Source organism: Gavia stellata, chromosome 12 (assembly GCF_030936135.1).
Source record: "Gavia stellata isolate bGavSte3 chromosome 12, bGavSte3.hap2, whole genome shotgun sequence".
NCBI lineage: Eukaryota > Metazoa > Chordata > Aves > Gaviiformes > Gaviidae > Gavia > Gavia stellata.
In genome coordinates this window covers 25,642,442-25,657,765 of record NC_082605.1, presented here as the reverse complement: position 1 = coordinate 25,657,765, position 15,324 = coordinate 25,642,442, and the positions used below count along the sequence as shown (strand labels likewise).

General features: G+C 40.0%; 1 protein-coding gene across 1 annotated transcript; it reads right to left on the bottom strand.

Annotated features, from left to right (window-relative positions):
* Nucleotides 1-11,512: 11,512 nt before the first annotated feature.
* Nucleotides 11,513-13,500, bottom strand: TRH (thyrotropin releasing hormone). The gene is made up of 2 exons (XM_009818361.2): nt 13,305-13,500; nt 11,513-12,099 (listed from the first exon to the last, which is right to left on the bottom strand). Exons 1-2 carry the CDS (start codon nt 13,498-13,500, stop codon nt 11,513-11,515), a joined length of 783 nt encoding a protein of 260 aa, XP_009816663.2.
* Between the last annotated feature and the right edge of the window lie 1,824 nt (nt 13,501-15,324).

The window sequence follows — 15,324 nt, the reverse complement described above, 5'->3', positions numbered from 1 at the left end:
GATGGTCCCAGATGGGATAAGGGATTCATCCACAAGCTGGTTTTAGTAGCCATTCTAAATGTTGGTCTCATTCCTGCAATCAGGTCTTTGTGGGCCGACTATTACATGACCACTCTCAGCACTTCGTCACATCACCATTGAGTTTCACCTGGTTTGTATTTATAGTTCCATCATCCAGCAAAAGTATAATGGGAAATCAAAGTCCAAACTGATTTAACCGTAGGAGTAAATGAATATTATAAACAGTCTAACCCTCTGATTTCTTGCATGTACAGTTTCCTGTTAAGAACCATTACGCTCTGGTTTTCAAAACCATGCAGTCTTGATTCAGTTATGAATAGAGAAACAGGCAGCTGTGGAAATAATGTAGAACCGCAGTTACAGTCACCTTCCTATTCCACATGCAAAACACAGACTCAATTTCTCTTTGATATTAAAAACTGATAAGATATCTTACCATGCTGTAAAAGCTGCCCTGGTCAGGTACTCTCCCTGCAGTGCACTCAGGTAAATTACAAGCTGTTAAGCTTTTTTTAGAAGGTATGATTGCTTGTTACATTTTTTAATTTATTTGCTAAGTTAAGGGGCTATATTAACCTCAAGGACTTAAGAACCTGAAAATATTTTTAAGTGTTACCAGTTTAATTTTAAAACTTGAAAAGTCCTCAGCCTATAGGGACTAGAAATGAAACTAGCAGTGTATGTAAAGAAGGACGGTACTTAAAGGATGAAAAAGAAAAAATAGAAGTAGCCGTCTGACTATTCTTACTGGTTTTGTTATATAAAAACTGTATTTCTGGCGTCTTCCAGACTTAGCTGGAAGAATTTAACAACACATGGAACAGGCCTGCCAAGATGTGCTCGATATACTCAGTCCTGAGCTGGCAAAGCCTTCTAGTGTGCGTATCTCATCAAAGCTCCTGGGTTTTCTCATTGCATAGGTCTATATTTGGAATCGGGGCTTCAATTAATAAACATCTTCTCTCATTACTGTCATCCTTTACTCTCCTCTTTTTTTCCCTGATGCCTATTGTCTGATCTCTCTTACTGTGTTCACACCCTAAGAAGGCAGCTTTTTGTACAGAAGTACATGAGTCTTGAATCCAAGCAGGGTTAGTCTCCTGTGATCTTTCTCAATAGGGAATGGTTATCTGCATCAGTTTCAGGTCCAAGACTTTAAGCCTTGTCTGAACAGGGAAGGCCCTGGAACAGTCATTGTGGAATAGAAGTTACTCTACATTAGCTCCTGTATAGACTCTTACTCTTCCTGTCAGCATCACATTCAAGCACCCATGTTACAGAAAGAACCACAGGGGGAACAAATTTGGGATAGCTACGGCACTTTGAATTCCTGCTTTCCCAGATTCATATTAATTCTGAGAGTGTTCCTTGGCAAATCCTGAGGTTAAAAACTGTTGAATGCAGGAATTACAATATTTGCTTGTTTCTCTAATACAGCTAGCAGATTTTTGGGCATTCAAGTATGCTTCTAATAGTAAGTGCATCTGCTTAGTGCTGGAAAATTCAAATTATTACCTCTGTGATAATGCCAGCAGAGTCATTTCATGCCATTCTTTGGGGCAGGCAGACACTTCCTTCAAGGAAAGCATTAAGGATCTGGATTATGCTCACAGTTTTGAAGTTGTCTTTAATTCTGGACTATGTAATTTGCCTTTTACAGTTCTGAAAGAAGTCAAATGAAGGCACTGCAGGCAAGCTTTAAGGGAACAGTTTGTAAATCATATTGTATTTCCCTTTGATTCACCAAATGTGAGTTTGACCCTCAGCCTCCATTTGTTCCACTAGGTTATGTCTTACGATGTTCACTTATGCAGAAGTATCCCTGTATTACCCCGTGTATCTGCTGCATCTGTCAGACTGGAAGTTAAGAATTGCATTAGCTTGTCCATAAGGCAGCATTTCTTTGCAAAACAGATTGGAAAATCCAGGGTTTAACTGATCCCCATCCCTGATGAGGCACCTGTGTACTAATCTGAGGGCTTTGTATTGGGTAGGAGGAAGTGGGCAGTTGGGTGTGTGGAGGAGGGGTTTGCAGTGTAATGCTTGAGGGGGGCTAAACCTGGAACAATACAGGTACTGTTTTTCCCAGTTGTGTTCTTGTCTTTGGAGGAAGAGAACAGGAACCAGCTTGAGGCTCAGTGCCTTTGAGGGTTCACCTGCTGTGGTGTCATTCTCCTTCACCTGGATTTGCTGGACCTGGGCTGTTTCCTAGCACTGAGCCATGCTTGTGCCTTGGGAAAGCTCAGATGGAACAAACTACCTCTTCCTTTGTTGTTACCTTGCTCCTTTTGTCCAGAGCTCTGTTGAGGCCAGTGATTTATAACTCACTGACCCAGTGAAAGGATGCTCTGGCAATACAAGTGTCTCTAGAAAAGCTGCAAGGTCTGTGCTTGAATGGGAGAGTAGTGAGTAGGAGAAGGGTGACAGTGGGAATAAATGAAAAAGAAAAGACAAGAGTAGATGCAGGGCTTGTAGAGGGGTTTCTGGAGGCATTTCAGTTTTCTTGTTCCTGTCTCGTGGGTGTTTTGTTCGTTTGTTCGTTTACTGGGTGTAGGGAAGGGACAAGAATAGGGGTGGGTGGGGAATGGAAGATGTACCTGTCACTAGATGGCACACCAAGCACATCTGAGAGCAACCGAAGACTTGCTGGGGGCCTTCGCAGGGGATTTCACAGCAAATGGGGCTGCTTAGTCATTTGTTTTAAAGATTTTTCTCCTGCAGCAGGCAGGATAGTCCTGCCTGTTGAGCTGTGAGGCCCTGATGCCCCAGACAGCTCGGTCCTCTCCTGTTACTCAGAAGTAGTAAGGACTGTGCCATGGCTACAAGGCTGACTGCATACCTCTTCTCACTTGTATTCCCACTGAAGTCTCTCCTCTTGGACATTAGTAGCAATGACCTACTTAGCAACAGACCAGGTCCTGAAATTCACTGTTAGAGTTATTACAAAAGCTCACAGACATATTTTACAGCTTATTTACTCTCTGTTTGCAAAGGACTTTGTGTGCAGCAGAGTAGGAGTTACATGATGGATGTGGGGTTTTGCAGGCTGAGTCCAGTAGCAGAACAGGGCAGTACATGCCTGACTTTGCTTCTTGAGCAAGTGTTGGAACATACTCCTTCCCTGTGCTGTTGCTCTTTTACATTGGTTTACAATGCTAAGCCATTACTGATTCAAATTCAGTTCCCAACAGCATCTGTATCATTTCAGTAAGGTTTAACTTGTCCCCAAATACCTCTCTTCCTATTGCAATTAGCTGGATAAAGAGAAATTAATTTTTGAAGAAGCATAAACTGGATTGCTTTAGAGTGACCTGGGTTTTTTCATTTTGTGAACGCTCTCTGTGTGGGAAAGTGTGATGAGCCTGACTAAGTGACAATCAGCCAAAGTCTGTTCTCATTTACACCAGCACAGACGTAGATTATGCTCCACCTTCGTAAAAGGACATGGGGCCCTCAGGGACACAGGAGCCCAAATTTCCCTTTGGGAGCAAATGGACACCATTCAACACATCACTACATCTGGCATGCTAACTTTGTATTATCACTTCTATAATTGTCTCTGAGACACTCCCAGTAAGAGTCTAATACTCTCATAAAGATCCACATTGTATTAAACAGGTGCAATCACTTAATGGGGAAAGAGCTTGCTGTTCAGTACAGCCTGGCTTTTCCTTATACCTGGTTCTTACTACATTTTTGCACAAATATGGCTTACTTACTGAAAAAAAAGTTTAAAATATCTGAAAATTAACAGTGTTGAGTTCAATGTAGGCTTTGGGGTGGAAACAGAGTGGAAAATCAGAATGTTCTTTGGAAGATCAGAGTATTCTTCCTAAGTATTCCCTAAACTAAACAGCTAGTTAATTTAAATTGATGTTGTGTTTAAAATTGGCCTAAATTCAATTTTATAATTTAATGATAAATTTTAAAAAAATAATTTTAAATCTCCTAACATTGAAATGGGTAGCACAAAATTCTTCCTACAACATAAAATGATCTTTTGATTTGAATTTATCTGAGAAAACTTTTTTTGTTTGTTTGTTTAGGTGGATCTAAACATTTTCCGTATTTTTCATTTTGTTCAGAGAACTAAAAAATTTGCATATCGCTGTTCCTTTTAACGAAACTCATATATTCAATATACTCAAGTAATTGAGTTAGAGTAAACATTTTGATACAAACCAAATTTTCTTAATTAGTCTGTGTAGAGAGAATAGAAACTACAGTTCCATGCCAAACCTATGATTTTTCCTGTGTTTGCAGACTCATCAATCAAAACTGACAGCATGATGATTTGTAAGAGCTGCAGCTGACAACTTGTTGAGCCCCATTTATCTGATTTGCCTATTAACTGCTTCAATACTGGCAGGCCAGTCATCTACACAAGTTTGGTCCCTTAACACTGCTGAAGAATCTGGTGTATTGGTCCTGAGTGCCATGGAATGGCACCACTTTTGCATAAAGTAGATGAATTATGAAGAGGAGAGACAGGAAGATTCAGAATTCCTTTGTGTTTACATTTTATGTAATGTTTTAACTGTCGGATCTGTACGCCACAAGGTCTAGATTACGTTCAGGACTCATTTCAGATTTCAAGCACACCCATATTTGGGTGCTGTCTCCTATAGCCTCTCTTGTCTTCTATTTCCTCTACAAATTTGTACAGCAACCAATTCCCATCTTGAAAGCAGCATGTCTTAAATCAGTAAGCAGAATACTCTCAGCAGAGGGTACTCGACAGTGTCATGTTTTAACCCCAGCCAGCATTTAAGCACCACACAGCCAGGTGCTCGCTCCCCCCCAGTGGGATGGGGGGAGAAGCAGAGAAAAAGTAAAACTTGTGGGTTGAGATAAAACCAGTTTAATAGGACAGAAAAATAAGAAAATAATAATGATAAAGGAATGTACAGAACAAGTGATGCACAATGCAATTGCTCACCACCCGCTGACAGATGGCCAGCCAGTTCCAGAGAGCGGCCCCGCCTCCCTGGTTTTGTTCAGCGTGATGTCATATGGTCTGGAATATCCCTTTGGCCAGGTTGGGTCAGCTGTCCTGGCTGTGTCCCCTCCCAGCTTCTTGTGCACTTGGCAGGGCAGTGTGAGTAGCTGAGAAGTCCTTGACTTAGTGTAAGCACTGCACAGCAACAACTAAAACATCACCGTGTTATCAACATTATTCTCATCCTACAAACACAGTACTATACCAACTACTAGGAAGAAAATTAACTCCATCTCAGCCGAAACCAGGACAGACAGTGAATGATCTGTGATTTTTTGCAGGGCTGTTGTTGCTGTCTTCTTCAATAACACCTGCTTGTTCAAAGAGCTTGCTTTTTTCTTGACTCCTTTGGCTATGAGAACCTTTCATAAAGGCTTACTACATTTTTCATTTGTCTTTGCTTTTCTCTCTCCTCCTCCTCTTTTTTTACAATAGCTTCTTCAAGCACCCCACACATCAGTACCAGCTTCAGAATCAAGAGGAAACTTATTCTGGAAACATATGCTTCTCTGTGAAAATTAGTCTGAAACAGCAATTGTATTTCAGGCAACCTCTTCAAAGCAGGTCACTTTCCCTAGTATTCCCTGTCATAATCTCACCAGCAATTAAAGTGTCTCTGCTGCATCATACTCAACTGCATTCAGTTAGGATACCCATTATAGAGAGAAGATGGCAATGAACTAAATTCCTTTCAAATGGCAAGTTGGATCCTGGTTTACCTCCATCCTGTTTTGCAGGAGTATTTGTGTGATTTATTAAGTCCAGAGTTTCCCTCTTTCCAATCCATGTGAACATGAGAAAGGTGCAGTGTATGTTAGCTGTGAGTAAATGAGGAAGGTGTTCCTTCGGTCACTCAACACTTCCTGTGCCAGTGCGTCTGTGAGGTACTGCTTTCTTGTCTGTATCACTGGCTGTCAGTTCAAAACAGAGTGGCTGGAATAAACTCAAGAGCTGTCCTTGCCTTTTGGCTAGGATCATTCCATTATATTAGTATCTGACATGCCCTATCTCTGTCAGGAACCAGTATCACGCTCCAGCATACCAATGCAATTTGTGATCTAGTAAGATTTTGGTTCTGCTTTACCCTCCTTCAGCCTGTGCTCCTTCATCTCATGTAAGCAGACAAGGTGAACTGGCAGATAACTGATAAATGTCCTTTTCTTGGTTTCCTTCTTAGGAGTTTTGAGATGCAGTGGTTTCATCGAGGAAAGCAAACCACAAGTGTCTTCACACAGGTCTAAAAGTAATCTCAAGGCAGGTAGATAACTCAGTTTTCTCAAGGAACCTCCCTATCTGTTTTTATCAGAGGTCTCTGTGTTCAACCTGAATCCTTCCTCATTACCCTGTAGGAGTGGGGAGTTCAAGCTGTCCTTGTTGGGAGGGAAACGGTAATTCTGCACTGCAGTGCAGATAGTCCACATATCCATTTCCTAAAAACAGAAGGATTTCCCTGTCTGCATCTTTCGTGCCCTGTCTCTGTACAGCCTAGACCTCACCGAGGCTCCTTCTTTCTGCAGTGCTTCTCCACTTCACTGCTTTTGATCATCATTTTTACTCGTAGCGATGTCCTGACTGATGCTTTAAAATTGCAGCTGGCTGTTTAGTGTTAACTGAGTGAGTTACCAGGCAAGCAGTGACTCTACTTCAGCTATAGTGATGATGATGTTTTCAAACTTTCTCCAACTAGTGAGTCATTAAAAGTAGTAATAAAGGGGTTTGTTGGGGCCACATGTCCCTTGGAAACACTCAGACCATGCTAATTACAGTGGGTTAGCAAAGAGGTCAAGGCTGATAAGTGTGTGGGAGGGGGCACAGAATAGTAATGGTGAGAGGAATTGAAAACAGTTGCAGGAAATGGTAATTATACAGCTTGTTCACATCAACTTTCCCCTCCCATTAAAAACAAAGCTCATTTTGAAGACACTTGTAAAAGTTGCTCTTTAGGAATCAAACTCCCTTATGTCTCAGTAACTGGTAACATGCCAGAAATGTAAAACTCCAGTAGAGTAAACAAAGAACTCATCTGTGCATGGTTGGTTTAGTCTCAATTAAAGCTGGAAATAAGATTTTGCATGACTGTGGTGCCACAATAGGCCCAGTGCACAGCTTTGCTTTGTGGACCTAATCCAGATTCTGCAGAGGACAAGGGAGATTTTTCCAGTGACTTCCATGACCTTTGGACCAAGTCTGCTATTGATTTGTTATCATTCCTGAAGAGCCACACACTGTCTTACAGACAGATAGTGCACTTCATCAAGGAACTTTGCAACTTAAAGGCCCTATTCTGCAATTATCAAAACGTGCAAGTACATGTATGTGTGTGGCTGAGCAAAGCTAGTAACATGTAGATGTTTGCATGCATGTTAAATTCTAATAAAAGATGAGAGTGAGGGGAAGGTATACAATAAAAATAAGATTATGAGAGACGTGCAATTAACAAATTCTTACCTTATAACTAAGTAGTGTATATCTGTGTAGATCATGTTGCTAAGAGATTGCACTATATTTTCTGTTCAAAGAAGCAGAGCATTATAGTATAAAATCTGGTTCTTTTCTGATTAATCCTTTAGCCAAATTCCAGAGCCAAAAAGTTTTTAGGGTGTAGGTAAATCTGACAGATACTTAACTTCTGAACTTTTGCTTATGTGTGTTTCATAGTCACAAAACCATCAAATCACAAATGGCTGGTGGTCCTCTGAGAATGATGTCTGTAGGAGAAAGAATGTTGTAGTTGAATGGTGGTATGTCTGCAACACTGCAGAAGACAGGAAGAAATTAAGTGAGAGGTGAAATTTTCATGCAGGTGCTGAGAGAAAATGTGCTTTCAATCAAAACAAAAATCTAGACAAATTTTGTTGTCAAGATTGAAATACTGTTTTGAGTTACTTAAAAAAAGTAGGAGAACTCTTGAAACAGGTAATCTTTTTCCCCAGTGAAAACCCTCTCTTTCCTTTTTTTATGTGACCATCTTTTATGCAAGTAATAGAATGACTGAGTAGTTTTCTCCATTCAAAGTAAATGCTAGCTTTTGAAAGTTTTAAAGGGAAAATTTAATCTAAAATGGAGAAAATCAGTATTTTTGTTCCCTTTTTGTAAATGGTCTTATGTTTCAAAAAAATGCATGGGATTAATTAAGGTTATCAGATCCCCACCAGGTGCAAGTTCTAACCTACCTGCAAAATTTTAATTCGGTGATTAATTTTATTCTTTCCTAGGTTGCAGTTGTAGCTCTGTTTCCAAGTCTTTTCACAGATAATGTAGCTCCATGAGCCATGTTTAGCATAATCCAAATAATCATGTAGGGGTAGGAACTCCAGGATTAAAGAGAACTACAACTAGCTATAATTAGACAAGTATCTGTGGAAGGCTAAGAGCATCCTACTTCATCCTCTTGGGATTTCTGTCAGGGCTGTTGCTTTTCTGCCTACTTGGCAATGATGGTTGCATTTTTATGGTGCCTCAGTAGCAGATTTGCTGGCTCTTTTGACTGTTATATACTGAGAAATACGATGCAGAAAGTTGTCCTATATTCGGTTTTGTTTCCACGGTCATCCTCTTTAAGTTTCTAGTATTTTCAAACCCAGGTCATTGACAGAAGCTCAGGACTTTTGGCTCATGTTTCAGGCTCCAAATTATTCTGTTTTCTGTTCATGGACATGTCAGGCCAGCATCAGGGCCCATACATGTGCTTCTCTGAATGGAAATCTGTGTATTGTCCTTTAAGTTGGCTACTGGCCTACACGACTTGGAAGGGGATCTTTCACATGTGGTCCCATCCATGTCCAGGAATCCCTTAGAGCGTTTCTGTCATTTTCCGGAGACCTTTTCCTGGACTAAGGAAGTTTTTTTTTTAAAGTAACTGAAATGGGTCAGAGCTCTCCCAGTATTTGCTTACACTGTGCCTCTCCCAGCCAGGCAAGTGCATTTTCAGCAGCTCCAAACTGAGACAAATTTTAAAAACTGCAGGCATGATAATAATGACGTGATAAATTTGATATACTATTAAGTGCTGTCAGCTCAGGCTTGGCTTTTTAGGAAAAAAACAAAACACAAAGAAGCCCAACCAAACAAAACAACTCAAAACCAATAGAAATAATTCCTTAAAAATGATGGTAGTGATAGCCTTGTTTTTAAACAGATGACTAGCCCCTGGCAGAACTTGGCATCTGTGAAAATAGTGGAGCACTCAGAACCTAAAATATAGAAGGTGGAAAAATGAGACTTACATAAAATCAGTTTTGCTAGCTTTTTACTGGCCACACTGAGAGGAGAGCACACTCTTTCCTTTTTAATATGTGACTGATTTATTGATAATAAAGTGCATCTGAGATTTACTTAGAATGGTAGATTTTATAGGCAGTAACCTAATAGCTTGAACCAGCTGTTTGTAGCTGCACATTAAAATCTGACCTTGGGGTTTCATGCTTCTCTCTCTTCCTCACCTTGGCTTTCTTGTAGCAGCCACAGCAGCACCCTTGTCTTGGAGGAACTGTGATGTATTTTTGCTGTTGCCCATGTTTACCCACTTGGTAATTTTTCCTTTCCTGTTTTTCACTTATTTTGGACATTTTATAACAAGTGGTGGTGGTCTTGTGTAGTAGTGTTCCCTGAGGTTTAAGAAGCATTCATTCATTGTCAGAAATGGTATATGAAATAGTATTCTTTAGAGAAATCTTTTTTCCCCTTATAAAATGAAAACTCAACATTTTAAAAGGCATCATATACAGAAAGTGTGCTGAAGGAATTTGAAGTGTATGGAATGTTTCCAGCTACTTCCTCTGAGGATTTCTTCAGCACTTGTTAATTAGAAAACCCCTGTCAATAGAAGAGGTCTGCCAGTTGTCACATATATTAAACTGCATATTATCTCCAAAGTTAGAAATTATTTGATAGACCATGTTAAGTGTTGATCAGCCTGGGAGTATCTAACTTCAGTGAAACTCGCTGAGATGATTAATTATTCCTCTTCAGGGTAACTAAACCATATAGCAAAACTAACTTCTGTAACTGAGCAAGTGCTCTGAGGCACTGAGTGGGGAAACAATCAGATTTAAAAGGACCACTCAAAGCACTTAATGTGTCTTGATGGTATTGAGAAGGATCAATGTCAGTGGAAAACATATTGTTTATAAAAAAATAACATTCTAGGGAAATATTGACATGCTCTAACCTCTTTGAATGCACAAAAAGTGATATGAATAACTCAATGCACTCAATAACTGTGCATTAATTGCAAAAATCAGTAAAGCTATTGTTTAGACCTGTGAACAGGAAATCAGACTTCTAATAAAGTTCCCTGTGAACTAGGTGAAAAGGTTGCTGTGGGTTTAGCCCAGATGCATAATTTCGTGTGTCATACAGGTAGAAGATTTAAAAAGGGAATCTATCTATATGCAAATCAACCTTCCACTTCAGTAGCAAAACAGTTTTATGTATAAACATGTGCTGACCACCAGCATGCAAGAAGATTGTGCCTGGAAAAATACCCTTTGATGTTAATTTATTTTTATTTAGCTTGGGTTGGTTTTATGTTTTTCACTCTATTACAGTATGTATGCACAACCAATAAGGACACCCAGAGTTGACTGTTGATGTTTATTGAATCATTCATATCAAATAAACACTTTTGGGAGTCTGACCGCGGAAAGTAAAAGCATTCTTTTGAAAGGAGAGAAATCAGAAATCCTTATTGGAAGAAAAGGATGTCTGCTTGTTTCGTTTTTAAATGTCTGAGAAGGCATGATTTAAGTGGCATGACTGAAATGTGGGCACACTAGGGTGGGAGTTCTATTGTGCAGTGTATGAAGTCAGGTTCACAACTTGTGGTTGAGATGCTCTGGGATGCATTAACCCTTTCCACTGTGCAGCCTCTTAGATGAAAAGGGGTTTTATGTGCCAGTTTCAAGCCAAACTATGAAGTCAGTCATCTAATCTTTTCCAGATGGAACAGTTCCTATCTCTGTTTAGTGCTTACTATCTGGACAGATTGTAGTGTGCAAGGGTTCAGGTCTCATTAATGTATCATTTAGAATTGAAAACCTGATCAATTTCTTTTCGAAATAATTGGCATATGTTATTCTTTTTTCTCCCTCTCTATTAATTTACTGATTTCACTGACGTGAGAGGACACCATATAATTATTCCACTTTAGTAGCATCAGATACTTAAGAGCCTGTTTTAGTCATTTTGGAACAGAAAATTGGACACACATAGTGGGATTATTCTGGAGTCTGGGCCCATAAGGAAATGAGTGCTCTTAACTTCCTAAAGTGGGGGAGTTGAAGACTCTCAGTACTTGCATGTCCCATTCAACTGGGTCCTTTAGTTCCTTTACTTTAAATGTGTGACAAAGCTATTAACTTAAATGGGAACATTAGCACACTGAAAGATAGGTGCAGAGGTCAGCAGCAGGAAGCCAAAAGGGAGTGAAGAGAATTTTTTAGTCATCTGGCAGTTTACTTCACTAAATGCAAATGATACACAATTATTTTCTCATTTGTCTGTTTCATTCTCCCATGCTGATCTCTTTCCTGGGTGCTGACGTTTTTCTTCTACCCTGTCTTTGCTAACATTTTCTACTAAATCAAGCAACAAGCTGCCTTTGTTACAGGTGAAGGACTCCTGAAAGTTGCAGGGGCCTGCATCATCTGGGCTGTGAGAATTCCAGTGCCTTTTTCCAGGGTGCTGGCGTTTCTCACCATATTGATCATTTAGGTCTACCTCATCATTCCAGCCTCTTTTGCTAGGATACTGGCGCGTGTACATCAGATACCTTCTGCCTGGATGCTGTCTTTTGGATAACTCATTCAAGTAGGTTAGCTGTGCACTAGGGATGTCGACATACTGATCAGACAATGATCTTCTGCCAGGATGCTGTCGCTTTTTCAGCTCCAGATAGCCGTCAAGGTCATCTTCTATCTCTCTTTTCCCTGGATGCTGCCTCTTCTGAATGTCTCCATAAGATGTGTCTTCCTCAACATCTCTTTTTCCAGGATGCTGTCTCTTCTTAAGGTCACTTAGGTACCTTTTCCCAGGGTGTCGTCTTTTGGAAAGCCATTCTGGCAGAGGGGCATTTGATTCTGTCCAAGGAAAAGAATAATGTTAACGAGCCCCCATAATACTCACTAAGGAAGTTGAAATGGGAATTTGTGGCGTTCTATGGTGCAGGATCATAATCTGTTGCTCATTATGCCCATTTAATTGCACAGTTAACTGTATGGTCTTGAATTTGATCACTCTGGATGGTGTCTGTCAGAACAGTTCTGGCACATTTTTAGCAAGTACGGATTGATACATTAGGGACTAGCTGCAGCCAAATGGGAAGACATGCAATGACAAAGCCTAATGTGTTGATTCAGGTAAATGTGTCAGATTCAGGTAAAGGGAGGTGAGTAAAAGATGCTGAGCAGCTGGAAGAAATCAGCTGCAGAAGCTGGGTATGGGGAAAAGCTGAAAATCAGCATGAAACAGGGAAAGGATAGGCCTGAGACATAAGTAGAAGCAGGGATGTGGACATCTGAAAGCCAGCTCAGTATTTCCAGCTACCAGTCATAATATTATTAGTATCTCTTACTCATTCTTAAGCTCTTTTCAATATATTTCTTGGATTGACATAACCAGCTCTCAGCATTCACGTGAAGAGGGAGGAAGGCTTTTTCCATGGGCGCTTGGGGCCAGTTCCTCTTTTCACTCTGAAAGGGCTCTGTGCTCCTTGTTGGTGGCAGGCACCTATGTGCTGCTTCTTGCAATCTCCGAGTCTGATTTGCTTCCACTGCTATGACTAGTGAGAGCAGAGCATCTGCAAGCTAGGAGGTGGTGAACACTAGAGCAGCCTCTGCATTCCCAGCCATGGAAAAGCCCACCTCTGTTGGGGTGTAGAAACCAGCGGGTGGAGGTAGTAGGTGAATGGCAGCACTCCCACCTCCAATTAACATTAGGTACAGGGTCCACAACTGGGGAATGTCCTCCACGTGTCGTCTTAGAACTTCCCTAGGGAAGTACTTGCCAGACAGGCAAGTTTTCTTTGACAGGCTTCCACCCTCTTACTATGCAACAGCTGCTCAGTGATGTTACAGCATTGCCTAAGCGGGGAGATCTTAGAGAAGAAGGCGCCTTTTGAGAACTCTGTGTCAGTGTATTGCAGCAGACCTCCTATCCTTTCCCTCCCCTTAGTTAGAGTAATAAATATATACATTAGAACCTGGGAACTATACATTGGATCTAATGATCTCAGCCAAGAACTATGCCAACATCACCAGATGGATGTCCCCAGTGTTACATATACCTTTATTCATGTCTTCTTCCTTTTCAGCTTTCTTGAGGACAGACTGAAGAATGCGGCTTTCAGATCTCTGCAGGATGTCATCCAGGGGACTTCTTCCCATGTTCTCACTTCCCTCTGGAAGGGGCTGCCGCCCATTGAGGCAAACACCACACAAGGTCAGGCAGAGGAGTAGTAGTGGCAGATGCATAGATGGCATTGTGAGACGGGGGTTCCTGCAGCTTCCACGGGAGAGAGAACAGGGGAGGAGGATGGAGCAAACAAACCTATCAATAATAGCAATATTTCCAGACACTGAAAAAGAAATATAGCACTGCTGTAGGGATTGAAGTATCTTATGAGATTCCTTCTTCATTTCTGTTACTAACCTCTCAGTTTATTTTATATTCTTCAAAGAATCTGTAAATTCTTCATAATTAAAACCAGGCACTTGTTCATTTTTCTGGCAGAATAAGTATGAAAATTTTAAACACCTAACTTCCTGATGCACACATAGTTCTGAAAGCCAGTGATTTTGCTTTGCCTTCTGCCGAGAGGCAAAAATAATTTCCTTCTTGAATTTTGTGTTGCCCCGCATGAGGTACACACACATATACCTGCACTTACAATCTCCACCAGGCAATTCCCTTTGCTAAGGGTTCATTTTAAAACAATACTGGAATTTGCAGCACTTTCATTCCACCTTTAGTTAAAGCCCAACTTTAATAGTCCATTAGTTTTTTAATATCTATTTCTACACTTTTAAAGTAGCCGTGTGTCTGTGTTTTTGTCAATATAATAAGATAGCTATGATCTGTTGGTCAGGGAGATTTCTTGCATTGGGGAAGCGCCTCATATTTTTTTCAGAGACATAATAATAATCATATCCTCTATTACCTCTTGCTCAGATAACAAGTTTTTTTCTGTTTCTTCTAGCTAGCACTGGAATTCCTAATGTACTTATCATGGATTTATTTTCCAGTAAACAGAGTTCCCTCAGTAGAATGGAATACATCTTTAATAGTAGTATAGCAGTCATTTATCTTAATTATAACTTCAGAACATAAAAGAAATACACAATTTTACGAAGTTCTACAAATTTTTAAAATAGAGAATGAGTTTATTAGCTCTCTTATTGGCAGGTTTCTATCACTTCTGATGAAGTCCTTGGATAACAGCCCTAAGAATATCACATAGGCTATTTGGCTCAGAGCAATCTTTAGAAGGAAAGTTAGAATCAGCTAAAAAGGAAATTATTTGGTAAATTACCTGGTTTGTAGCTTCAGATTTTTGCTTGATGCATCTGCCAAGAGATTGTTTAGTCCTTTAAAGCTGTTTGCACATCTGAGCTTCAAAGTTGCCCTTTTTCTGCTGCAGACACACAGTATCCAATAGAACTGTTGCTAAGTTATCTTTGGATGGCTTGTGTCTCCGTACTTATACTGTACTGCCTCTGAACCCTTTATGCAAATAGCTGTGAGGTAATTTAGGTGATGTGTTGTTTTCTTTTTTTTTACTGATGTCAGAGATCTGCATTTTGAATGCACTTTAAATGCATTTTAAAATTTGATAGCTATTTGCTGACCTCCATATATCCATGCTCAACTCCCAGAAATTGCTATTTTTCCATTCTCTAAAGAGATTATGTTGAATTTTATGTAGCACAGCATAGAGAAAAGGAGGTTTTTCTCTGCTTAGCAAAAAGAAGCTTGTGTATCCTCTATTAAGCAAGCACTGTGGAGTAAATACAGAGAGGTAGGTAATTTATTAAACTAAAGAAGAAAAGCAATGAAAAAAATGTAATGGATTATATTTAAATAAGTTTATACCATGGATTCTTATTCTGAATGACACTATACAATTTTTGGCACACAATTCCATATTTTCTTGGCATAGGTTTCCATAAACAGTACATTAGAATACAGGGTGCATAGCATTAGATATTAAAACATAGTTATGTTGCAGTTATGTGCTTCAAAAAGCATTATACTATTGTAACTAGAAATAAGACTCCCTCTCTTTAACCCATCTGTCTCTTTAAGAT